This window comes from Cetorhinus maximus, chromosome 1, assembly GCF_964194155.1.
Source record: "Cetorhinus maximus chromosome 1, sCetMax3.hap1.1, whole genome shotgun sequence".
NCBI classification, from domain to species: Eukaryota; Metazoa; Chordata; class Chondrichthyes; order Lamniformes; family Cetorhinidae; genus Cetorhinus; species Cetorhinus maximus.
The window spans coordinates 12,693,642-12,706,859 of NC_135879.1; the positions used below are offsets into that span (position 1 = coordinate 12,693,642).

Consider the following 13,218-nt stretch of genomic DNA (forward strand, 5'->3'; position numbering starts at 1 on the left):
TGGTCACCCAGTCTGCGTTTGGTCTCTCCAATATAGAGGAAACCACATTGGGAGCAGCGAATGCAGTAGACTAAATTGAGGGAAGTGCAAGTGAAATGCTGCTTCACTTGAAAGGAGTGTTTGGGCCTTTGGACGGTGAGGAGAGGGGAAGTAAAGGGGCAGGTGTTGCACCTTCTGCGGTTGCATGGGAAGGTGCCGTGGGAGGGGGTTGAGGTGTAGGGGGTGATGGAGGAGTGGACCAGGGTGTCCTGGAGGGAATGATCCCTGCGGAATGCCGCCGGGGGTGGTGAAGGGAAGATGTGTTTGGTGGTGGCATCATGCTGGAGTTGGCGGAAATGGCGGAGGATGATCCTTTGAATGCGGAGGCTGGTGGGGTGGTAAGTGAGAACAAGGGGGACCCTATCATGTTTCTGGGAGGGAGGAGAAGGTGTGAGGGCGGATGCGCGGGAGATGGGCCGGACACGGTTGAGGGCCCTGTCAACTACCGTGGGTGGAAGACCTCAGTTAAGGGAGAAGGAGGACATTTCAGAAGAACTGTTTTTGAAGGTAGCATCATCAGAACAGATGCGACGGAGGCGAAGGAACTGAGAGAATGGGATGGAGTCCTTACAGGAAGTGGGGTGTGAGGAGCTGTAGTCGAGGTAGATGTGGGAGTCGGTAGGCTTGTAATGGATATTGGTGGACAGTCTATCACCAGAAATTGAGACAGAGAGGTCAAGGAAGGGAAGGGAAGTGTCAGAGATGGACCATGTGAAAATGATGGAGGGATGGAGATTGGAAGCAAAATTAATAAATTTTTCCAGGGCCCGACGAGAGCATGAAGCAGCACCGAAGTAATCATCGATGTACCGGAGAATGAGTTGTGGGAGGGGGCCGGAGTAGAACTGGAACAAGGAATGTTCCACATACCCCATAAAGAGACAGAAGTAGGGAAGGCTGGCTACAGCTGTGCAGGGCATAGTTGAGATCGCACCTGCAGCACTGTGTACAGTTTTGAACTCCTTACTTAAGGAAGGATATATTTGCATTGGAGGCAGTTTAAAGAAGGTTCACTAGGCTGATTCCTGGGATGAGGAGGGTTGTCTCAGAAGGAAAGATTGGGCCTATTACTCATTGGAGTTTAAAAGAATGAGAGGCAATTTTATTGAAACACATGGGGCTGGCAGGGTAGATCAGGGTGACCAAATGTCCCTTATTTTATGGGTTGTCCTGTAATTGAACCAACTGTTCCACACCCTGGGTTGCATGCATCCAGGACATGGATTTTCGCGTAATTCAGGCCTTTGAATCTTGTACATGTGTGGTAACCGCTCTCCTCCCATTTTTTCCTTCTGGCAGCCTCCCCATCATCCTCCTGCCCTGCCTTCCCAACAGGCTGTAACAGACCCCTGTACCAGTAGCCCTTATTTTTCTCTGCGAGAGTTGGTCACCCTGGGGTAAATGCTGAGAACACTTTTCCTCTGGTGGGGGAATTTAGGCCCGGAGGGTGGGTGGTGGGGGGGTGGGGGGGGGGGGGGGGGTTGGCGGTGGTGGGGGGCGCAGTTTCAAAACGAGTTTCCCATTTAAGATGAAGATGAGAAATTTCTTCTCTCAAGAAGATCATTAGTCTTTGGAATTCTCTTCCTCAGAGAGCAGTGGAGGCTAGGTCATTGATTATATTTAAGGCTGTGTTAGATTTTTGATTATTAAGGGAGTCAAGAGTTATGGGGGACAGGCAAGAAAGCACCATTAAGGCAACAATCAGATCAGCCATGATCCTTTTGATTGGCGGACCAGTGTCGATGGGCTGAGAGGCTTACTGCTGCTTATTTCTTATGTTTATGTTCTGTGATTTAAAAGCCCTGAACACCATAGACAATGAATAAGTCAGGGACAGCACACTCATCCGAGTCACAAAGCTGTGGAATCAATTTCTATTCCAGAGACCTGAGCATAATCCAATACCGAGAGAGTGCTACACTGTCAGAGATGCTGTCTTTCAGAAGAGATGTTATTGCAAGCCCAGCGTGTTGTTTCAGGTGAATTTGGCCTGGTCAATTTTTATCCGCCGACTGATATCACTAACCCAAATTATCTAATAATATCCCATTGTTGCTTGTGGGACCTTGTGTGCAAATTGGCTGCTGTGTTTCCTATATTGTGACTCCACTTCAAACATAGAAGGCTGAGAGGAGACTTCAAAGGCATATTCAAATGTACCCGCTTGTGAGAGGATCGAGGAAGAGAGGGCACAGATTTGAAGTAATTGGCAAAAGATGCAAAAGGGATTTGAGAAAAATCATCTTCATGCAGCGAGTGGTTAAGGTTTGGAATGCACTGCCAGAGAGTGTGGTGAAGACGGTTCAGTTGAGGCATTCAAAAGGGAATTAGACCTCCCTGAAAAGGAAGAATATGCAAAGTTATGGGGAAAAGGCAGGGGAATGGCATTAGGTGAGTTGCTCATTTGGAGAGCTGGTGCAGACATGACGGCTGAATGGCCTGTTCTGTAACAATTCTGTGATACTTCATTGGCTGTAAAGCACTTAGGGAAGCCCTGAAGGTGTGAAAGGTATTAAAATAAATGCAATTGTTTTCTTCTCGATGGTCACAGCAGACAGTGTTAGAATTGGTGGCTGTGCAGCTGTTTCTGCAGACTGCGGGACAACAGTCCAGGACACAGAAACAACTTGTGTGCTGGAGACAACTCTCTTGTCTTTCAGATCAGTGGTAATGCTCTTCTCCAAGTCAAAACATTGTGGATTCAAGTCTCACTCCAGAAACTTAATTAAGTGCATTAGTCAGGCTGTTACTTCACTGCAGTACTGAGAGTGCTGTCTTTCAGACAGGCGTTATACTGAGATCTGTCTTATCCTCAGGTGTATTCAAAAGACTCTGTAGCACTACCATTGGCCAGAACACTGGGAGAATTCTCCTGCTCTTCTTTAAATTGTGTCTTTGAATCTTTTATGCCCATCTGACGAGGTCTGGATTTACTGTTCCATCTGGAAGATGGCATCTCTAAGAATGCAGCATTGAAGTGTCAGCCTAGACTATGTAATCTAGTGTCCAGACTGGGTCTTTCTATCGCTTAACAGTGTGCTTGAGAAGAAAAGGAGATTTTGGACCCATGGTTCACAAAGTTCTCCATCACTGGGGTTTTCCTTGCCTCATGCCTGGGTCTGTTATAGACTGATAGAGATTGATTGTTAACATTAGGTAACAACATCCCTATTGTTGTATAATACGGCTCCTAAGAGAGAAGATAGATGGGCTATTGTCAGTTTTGACTTACAATGCCCATCTCCCCATTGTTTAGCAAATGAGTATGCATTGGCAGGTTTGTACTAGTAACCCACGCTTACATTCTCAACAAACATGGTGTAGAGGTCCATGTTCTGTTCTCCGTATCTCTCCTGGAGCTGTCTAACTGCAATCACCATATTGGTGGTTCCTTGACCTTTTTTGAAACTATGCTGACTCTGGCAGCAGATCCTGGTTTGAGGTGTTACACTACGTGGTTCATAAGGATCCTGGCGAAGATTTTGCAGGCGATGGAAAGGAGTGAGATTGGCGAGTTCTTTTCTAGTTGTATAGGTTAACATGGACTCCTGCACCATGTTTGTTCACCTGACCAGGGCCTTTTGAAGATAATGGAGAAATTTGGCTGCTCTGAGAAATTCATCACAGCGGTTCGGCAGTTGTATGGCAGCATGTTCCCGCGTGTCTTAGATTATGGTGAGTCTTCTAACCCATTCCTAGTTAATAATGGAGTTAAAGAGGGCTGCGTGCTAACCCCAGCCCACTGCAGCATGTTTTTCTCCGGCATGCTCTTCCATGCCTTCCATGATGGTGATTCTGGCATCGAAATCAGATATCACATGGATAGGAAGTTGCTTAATCTGAGACAACTTCTGGTAAAGACCAAGGTCTCCAAGGACATACTTGCGATTTCCTGTTTGGCGATAACTGTATGCTAGCTGCCAGTTCAGAGCTGGGGTCTTGTTCCCCAATGCATGCGGCAACTTCAGCGTTCTGAGCACGAAGAAATCTTAAGTGATGTACCAGCCTGCTGCAGGAAAGCCCTATCTCGAACCCACGGTTTGGTCCTTGATCAGAACTTGTCGGCAGTGGACAGGCTCAATTATCTCGGGCAGCACACTCTCTTGAGTTCTCTAAGTTTAGACAATGAGACACATGCAAGAATTGCCAAAGCAAGTGGAGCCTTTGGCAGGCTTCGAACATGAGTTGGGCCCCTCTTTGCAGCAGAACCTTCTGGGGCAGATTGGCCTTAGCAGTCACCCACATACCCACTGGAACCCTACCACACACCCTAGATAATGAACATGGTCATTTTCACCTCGAAGGCCGATCAAGCATCGGTATCAGCCTTAAACACCGGCCACTGTCAGAAATAACCACCTGTTCAAGACTATGTAAAAGCATTTTGGAACAAGTACAAATGAATATCCACTTGTCTCTGGGGCATTCTTGCGAGAGTGATTCGAGATACTGAAAAATATGTAGTCAAAATTGAAATGACAAAACCACGATGATTTGAGAAAGCAAGCATTTCACTTCTTACATTTCTGGAAATCTGACATCCATTCCCTGGTGATCGGCGAAGGGCAGAAATTAATCGGGACATGAGATTATTAAGTACTCTGTGTTTGAATCTTTCCCTATGGTCTACTTCTGCTCTGGCGTGTTTCAGAGTGTTGTCAATTAAAAACAATTTTTTTCCGTACCTCGGCAGGAAAAGCTTGAAAAGGATGCATTAAACGGTGAGAAGATGACTGATGAGCAACGTAAACTACCGGAATGGATGGCTTTGGAAGAAATAAAAAAAGATGAAAAGCAACAGAAGGTATACAGGAATAACTGGCAAACTTTCTATCAGCTCTTGTATGACTCCGTTGTTTGAAAGATATGACTTCATTATTTTTAATTTGTTTAGGGCAAACATTACAAGGTGTTGCATTTTACTTCCTAAGTAAATGGGTGTTTTTTTTAAACCTTGATAGTAACACGCAAAAGGTGGAAATAGAGGGTGTGAAACTTTACCATGTGTTTGTACCAAGAAGATGCATTGACATGATCAGTAAGAGAAAGATACGATTGCATCTGCTGTTATTAATATTGCCTTCATCTTAGCTTTAATAGGAAGGACACTGAAAAAGTTTCTGCTGCAGCACACACACATACTCCTGCACAGAAAGTAATACAGCATTGTAAAAAATTCAGGCCTTGCTTGCTCTAGGAATTAAACGTTTCTGAATGCTTCCCAATTATGACCCTGACTTCTTAAGCCTCTACCCATAAGTATAATCATCCCAGTGAATCTATTCTATACCTTTTCCTTTGGCTATATCTGTCCTTTAATGGGGTTCCTCAGTTGCAGCCTAATTAATATCATTTGCAAGTTCACCATATCCAATTAAGTGTCCTTGCCCATGATATTGCTTTTCCTTGCTATTTCTACACTGCATCTAATTCTGTTTTAATCTGTGTCTCAAATGTCCCCCTACCTTTAGGTCTCCTATGTGCTCTGCTTTTCGACTGGAGGGGCAACATAGTGATTGTTTGTGTTTTGTTTCAAGCAAAAACTCCTCTTTCTCATGAACATTTTCCAGTCTCTTTTTGTACTTTTTCTCCCTGCAGCTCTTGCTAACATCTTTCTGTTGTTTGTTGTTAATTTAAAAAAAAATGTTTTTGGGAAGTTGGCAAGGCAGTATTAATTGCCTGGCCCTAGTTGCCTCTCCCTGAAGCGATTGCTCGTATAACTTAAGACATGAACAGTCAATGGTGTGAAACTGGAGCCACATCTAGACTAGAATGGGTTGGCAGGTTTCCTTCTTTGAAAGATGCTAGTGAACCAGTTGCATTTTTAATGCCAATCCAGAAGATTTTATTAATTTCTTGCTGGCTGCAAAAAAATAACTTTCACAACTTGGCAACGGTGGAGTTTTAACTCCTGAACTCTATAAACTCATTGCGTTGACCAAGTTTTTGATCAGTATGATGTACTATAGTTAGTAATGAGCTCCCAGTACTGTGATTCATTTCTCATTCGCTGCTCAGTTCTGTACAAAGGGATTCTGCATGGTCCACTTGCCTGTTTAGTTCCTTATATTCCAGTGCTATGATATTGCTCCTAGTTACCCCTATTACTAATCACTTCCTTCCTTATCCTATCTGAATCTTTTGTACCTGAGATTATTTAACTGCTAATTCTGACCCTAGTTGCAACCAAATTACTCAAGGATTCCAGTTCACCAGTTATGTTTGTTACACTCCTTAACATGTAGAGGCACAGAGTCATCTATTACTCAAGGAGGCCACTTGACCCATTGAACCCATGCTGGCTGTCTGTAGAGCCATCCAGTCAGTCCCATTTGTCCAGGTCTATTCCTATAGCCCTGCAAATTTATTTACCTTTGTACCTATTCAGTTTCCTTTTGATATCATTGATGTTCTCTGCTTGGTTTGGCAATTTTTCTTCCGGATTCATTTTTATTATCTTATACTGTTGTATCATCAGCTTATTACTATAAATCTTGAGCACGCTTTCCTTTCTGCTCTTCTCCTCCCCATCCCCCCACCATGTTAGTTTAAATCTTCCCCAACAAATCTGGTTAACTTTCCTAGGAATGGTGGAAATTTGCTTCACCATCGGGTGGGTTGAAAGGAGCAGAGTCCCAGTACTTGAAAGCAGCAGCTGGTAAAAATTGAAGTGTTGTTGAGGGGGAGAAACTTAGTACGACTGAGAGAATAATTTGTGCAACTGCCCATGATTTAGCCAATTACCCAACAACTGCACTGTGATTTTTGGTGTCTTATGCTGGGTCAAATCGCTTTGCGACCATGAATAATTCTTTTGTTGAGGAAACAGACATCCTTTTTCCAGGCATTTGCTACTGCTGTTTATTTGAGCTGCTGTTTGGGAGGAGAAAAATTTGCGTGGGTTAACCGAACCAGCAGTGTAAAATCAACTCTCACTCTTTCCTTTTGGCAATTTGCTACCCCAGTTATGGAGCTGAGAGTAGACATTTCTGTGTAGGGAATCAGTAGGGAGCCTGCTCTGTGAGGCAGTGGATTAGTATAACTCCACACTATGAGATATCGCTTCATTGGACAGCATGACAAGTAGGTGTCCATTTAAACAGAGGAGGAAAAAATGGTTTTCTTGTTTTCAAGGTTTCTTGCATCAAGAAAAATGCTCTGGAGGACAGACTTCCCTTCTTGGACTTTCCTGGATCCATTATCTGCAGTTATGAAGCAAATGACTGTTCTTTCCTATCAGAAGATTTAAGGTAAGATTTCTGAAAGTGAGCTATATTTTGTCTCTGAAACTAAATTGAATACCCCTATATTTCTTGTACATTGGTTTGGATGCAGCACAATGATTGGTGCCTAGATTGTCTCTTGGTTGTTATTTCCAAGGCTTGGTTCACCAAGAGTTGCACACTCTCATGAACCAGTGATATCAATCTCTACCCTGCAGAGAGGCATCAATCAAAAATGGACTGTTTTCTCACAGAGCGTGGAAGAAAATAATAGGTGCTGTCATCATTTGGCTGCTGTAATTGTTTTAGGTGTTAGCTTGAGCGGGTGCAGGTCTGGGAACTGGTCTTTTTTGAACAATCTGCGGGAGACCAGAAAAGAACAAATAATAGGTAAGTGGGTAAAATAATTGTGCAATATGCCCCTTCGTTCTTCCCCAAAAATGGGTAGTTCTTTTATCTATAGGAGAAGCCCTAGGTGCTAACAATTCAAATTTCTTGCACTGTTAGAATTGTAACAAAAATGGAAATACGTATATATTAATATTCGTTATTTTTTTCTAACAGTTTTATTTTTAAAGAGGAGGGATCAGTTTCTCTCTTATAAAACTGTGGATTTTAATTTCATATTTTTAATATTTAGGGATTATAAATGCCAGTCGTATTTTTTTGAATAAAATATAATTTCTGTTTCGTCTTAGGTCTTCTATTCCAAAGGAATCAGCCATTGGGTTTGATATGGAGTGGCCTCCGACATATATAAAAGGAAAGGTTGGAAAAGTCGCACTTATTCAACTGTGTGCCTCTGCGAACAAGTGCTACTTGTTCCATATCTCTTCCATGTCAGGTTAGAGTTTGATATGTTTTTAGTACTTATTTTTCTCCCTTCCTCTCACAGTGGTGGGTGAGTGCTAGCAATCCTTTGGTATCTCACAGAAGCAACTGCTCTTCCTGTATAAACCAGCTCTAGCAACAGTTTAACGGCTGAGTCCAACCCTAGCTTTATCTGACATCTACACATTTGCAGGTTCTAGCATGGCTCACTGGAGGAAGAAAGTTCAGAAGAAAGCTCAGTGTAACAAAAGGACTTTAAGCCCATCAGACTAAACCCATCTATTCTATATACAGTCCTCCCCACTTATACACTCCAACTCAACAATTCCAATGCTCCCTGGCTGACCTCTGTCTATGTGAAGCGATTTAGGATGTTAAAACTGCTGTATAAATGTAAGTTATAGCTTGACTAGCAGCTGGAATGTACCAATCCCTACCAATGTCCAGGCACAATATTCTCCCTGTGACCCTGTTCCAATTGTTATAGACAGTAAATGTCACAGCAGCAATTTCAATGTTAATAAGTAAATGTAGCCTTCATTCTAGTTGGAGGATCATACAGCCAGCATCAATGGATGTTAAGTTGAGAACTTGTGTTCTAGAATACACATTTGGAAGAACACAAAGCATAGATTATTGTTCCCTCCAACTACTGTGACTCCCACATAGTCAGTTCATGATATTGGCTGTGCTGTTAACTGAGGTGGTTGCTGAGGCGTATGTCAGAGGGTTGATTACAAATTGCCAGTAATCACGTGGATTTGGAGAATCCAAGAAGGTGAGAAATAAGTAGATACAATTTTTGAAACTTATAAGGTCCCAATGGATACAATAATAAATAGCAAAAGATTTGGAAAATGAAACATTTCTTAGGCCGGAGGTTCTCAACCTTTTTGCTTCTGAGGCCTCCCTCTCAAGTTGAAAAAGTTCCAAATAGCACAGCTTTTTCTTAAAAGATTGTCTCCTGTCATGTTGTAAAAACCAGCAACAATTTGCACTCAACAGAAAAGTAGATGGATCATCATATATGATATGTGCCTAAACTCCAGGCTCAGTTCCCAATATAAACTTTCATGACTGCCCGCTCCTCAACATTGAGTTCAACAATTTTAGACTGTAACCACTGCTCCCCATTTTGTTTCACTTTTCTCTGCAGGATTTGGTTTTACTCTCGTTTTTCCTTTGTTTTTGTTTTATGACAGCAACCGTTTATCATTCTCCTATTTATATCTCCTCTAAACACATCTTTTTTTTCTTGTCCCATTACCACTCCCTTTGGCCCTGCACCACGACTCTTTCGTCATTTAATCTCGCCTGTCTTCCACTCAATTACCTTCCTTTTGGTTCTTCAACCACCCTCCATCCCTTACGCTTACCTAAAACTTATTACATTTCTCACTTTTCCCAGGTCTGATGAAAGCTCATCGACCTGAAACATTAACTCTGTCTCCAAAGATGCTGCCAGACCTGCTGAGTGTTCCCAGCATTTTCTTTTTTTAAAATTCCACTAATCTGTTGTTCTACTTCCCAAAATTAAACATGGTGCCAGGGGAGCCTGTGCTGCATGGCTTACCGGGAAAATAACCTGCTGCCAATTCTCACTAAGGGATTGGGTGGGAGAGGAGACAGGGTCTTGCTCCTCTCCTTCAACATTAGCAGTGGCATCACATGGAACTAACCTCACAGTGCAATGAATCAAGCCTATCTTTTGGAGTTGGGCAAAAGAAGCATATAACTGATTTCGAGGTCTCATTCTTAGTAACGCACAGGGCACCACTAAAATCAATAGTAATCACTCGCGCTCATTTTTTTTTTGTTGATTCTGCTTGCAGAATTAAACTTTTAAAAATCTTTATTCTTGAAAGATGGCAGAACCCTTGAAAGCCTCTTTGGACTCCAAGGGGATCACGGACCCCTGATTGAGCAAGTAGAGTTGCGTTCTAGGCAATACTATGCCATTTATCAGAGGAGTTGAATCTATATTGATGATGCGAATTTGGATTTAGGATTTCCAAGTGGACTGAAAAGGTTGCTGGAAGATGAAGCAGTTAAAAAAGTTGGCGTTGGAATTGACGGAGACCATTGGAAACTAATGAGGGACTATGACATTAAACTCAAAGGTTTTGTGGAACTAACTGATGTGGCTAATCAGAAGGTAAAACCTTATTTATTTTGTATTTTACTGTGGGCTAAAATGTCACTGATCCAAGATCTGAAGTCTTCTGAGAGCTGAGATAGTTAATGAAATCAATTGTAAGCCAAACAGACCTTTTTAAGAAAGGTATTTAAGTATTTTTCAGATTTTACAGTAGAAAAATATTTGAACAATAGCAGATCCAGATCACCAAATAAGCACTTCACACATACATTCTGTTGGGCCAGTGTTTAAGTACTCCAACTCTCATCTCCCATCAGAAAGTCCTGATTCTTCTAAATTAACCCTGTTTCCAAGTTTCACTTCTTTTGCTGACTGCATATTATATCAGTGCTTCCAATTCCTGTCTATCTTTAATCACGGCAACGTTACTGTGGTGAAGTCAGCTAAACTTCTTCCTTTTAGTTGTCCTTTCATTGCAACAACAAGCTTTAAAAGGAAAGATCTTGCATTTATACTCTGCCTTTCATATCTTTAGGACATTCTGAAGTGCTTCAAAGCCAAGGAATTTTTTTGAAGTGCAGTCACTGTTATGTAGGAAGCCAGTTTTGCACACAGCAATGAGATAAATCCTCATTCATTTTTGGTGTTGGATTGAGGGATAAATGTTGTCAGAACACCAGGAAAACTCTACTGCTCTAGCTCTAATTGTTTCATGGGATTTTTTATAGGCAGGAGGTTTAACATTTATTTGAACGACGCCACCTTTGCCAATATAACACGTGCTCGGTACGAGGGTGTGTTACAGTTCACTTGGAATCCTAGCTGCTGTGGCAACATGCACTTTCACATGTATGTTATAGTCTGGATAGTGATGCTGGAGGCTCCAAATTTCTTTCCATCACATGACTATCTAGGAATCTCTCCCACTCTTAACGCCTTCCAATGGCCTGTGATGGCAGGATTTGCAGGTTGATAATCAACCTGTTTGGGCATTTTGTGAATGCACCTTCCTTGGCCATTCCCTGGGTGGGACTCAAACCTGGAGTTTTTGGCTCAGAGGCAGGGAATGCTACCCATCACGCCACAAGACCACCATCCTCAGTACTGCACTGAGGTGTTACCTTAGGTTCTAGCCCCATCTCCAGGACTCAAACACATATGACCACCTGATTTAGGAGAGAAAGTGTTACACTGAGCCATTGTTGACGTATTTATATAGCGTGTTTTATCATGAACAAAAATGTCCCAAGGCAAATAGGAATATTTGGGGGTTGGCTGTTATGCCATGGAGTGACAGATTAGGAGAGGCAAACCTAAAGCTTGGTCAAAAATGTGCATTTTGATCCAATTTTTAAAAGCTGGGAGAGTTGCAGGGTTTACAAGGAAAAGAGATAAAGTATTCCAAGGAAAAGAGATAAAGTGGTTGAAAGCTTCATCACCAGTAGAGCAGAATGCAAGAAAGGTCACAGTCGCAGAACGGGAAGGGTGTGGAAAGGGATATAAAGTTGAAGGGGATTGTAGACATAAGTTAGGGCAAAACTACAGATTTGACAAAGATGAAGATTTTAATTTCAATCCCTTGGACAGGAAACCAGCATTGGTCAGCGAGACTATGCTTGATGGGCAAGTAGGATTTGATGTGTGATAGAAGATGGGTTCTAAGATAGAATGCTGAGAGATCATTAACAAATAAATGTTAGCATGAAATTCAACATTAATACTTTGAACAAATATTAAACAGTAGCCTGTATTTATATAAACCCTCAACATAGAAAAACGACCCAAGACGCTTCACAAAGACATATGAAAAAGATATGAATGGTGAGCCAAAAAAATTAGGAAAGTGATCAAGTGCTACATTTTGTTGGACAAAATTTAAAAGTCTTTTTGATAAAATGTTTGATACCGAATCAGAGATTGGTATCAGCGATATTGGCACAAATTGGCATTTAACCTGACCCTAATCTCCATCGCTTTGTGTAAATCATTTGCAGTGAGCAAAAGATGCTTTTCTGAAATATAATCAGCATTTATTGTCAAATGTCTTTAAACCTGGGGTGAGCTAAAATGGATGGGACTCACAGAGAAGCGGAACTGTGTTGCATACTTTTCATGAAAAATCTGAGTGGAAGGAAGAATTGCTGCCTTAGCAATTTTTAATGTGAACTGAACTTGAAGAATCGTATAAATACATTATGAGCTTGCAATATTTCCAGTAAATCTGCTTCTCATTAGAAAATCTAAGACTATCTTACAAACCTTAAGTTTGTAAATCTAACTAAGGAACAGTATTAGGTAGCTGTGGGAACTTTGTGACCGTCCATGTCCAAGATATTTCCATCTGATAGCTCATTTTAATTCTTCGAATTTGACATTGAGACTTTCTTATTCTTTCCCTTGACTGATTTGCACCAAACATCAATGGGCTTTTTCTTTCTTGTAAAAAGCGTTTTGCAATCCTATCTTCCTGAAATTCGAATTGAGTTTTTAATGCCAACAAGATGTAAAAATGTAATAGCACCAGGATAAAATATAATATTTCCAGTCCCTTTCCAGGTCTGCTTCTGATCTTAGCTGGGATGAATGGCTTATCCTATGAAGAAAGGTTGAACAGTTTGGGCTTATACCCATTGGAGTTTAGAAGAACGAGGGGTGATCTCATTGAAACATATAAGACCCTGAGGGGACTTGATAGGTTAGATATCAGGAGGATGTTTCCCCTTGTGGGTAGACTAGAACTAGGGGATGCAGTTTAAGAATAAGAGGTCTCCCTTTTAAGACTGAGATGAGGAGAAATCTTTTCTCTCAGAGGGCCTTTAACCTGTGGAATTCTCTTCCCTGGAGAGCAGTGGAGGCTGGGTCATTGAATTTATTCAAGGTAGAGTTAGACAGATTTTTGATAGACAAGGGAGCAGGCAGGAAAATAGAGTTGAGACCACGACCAGATCAGCCACAATTATATTTAATGGCAGAGCAGGCTTGAAGGGCCAAATGGCCTACCCTTCCTAATTGCTATGTTCCTATGAA

The 13,218-nt window shown here is 41.9% G+C and overlaps 1 protein-coding gene across 1 annotated transcript in view; it reads left to right on the plus strand.

The window, feature by feature from the left end:
* wrn (WRN RecQ like helicase) overlaps positions 1–13,218 on the plus strand; it is a 100,689-nt gene that overhangs the window by 1,085 nt on the left and 86,386 nt on the right. Inside the window, exons 2-5 of the mRNA XM_078533433.1 lie at positions 4,733–4,843; positions 7,174–7,289; positions 7,961–8,106; positions 10,100–10,248. Of these exons, the coding sequence (XP_078389559.1) occupies positions 4,769–4,843; positions 7,174–7,289; positions 7,961–8,106; positions 10,100–10,248 (486 nt within the window). The 5' untranslated portion in view covers positions 4,733–4,768. The remainder of the gene's footprint in view (positions 1–4,732; positions 4,844–7,173; positions 7,290–7,960; positions 8,107–10,099; positions 10,249–13,218) is intronic.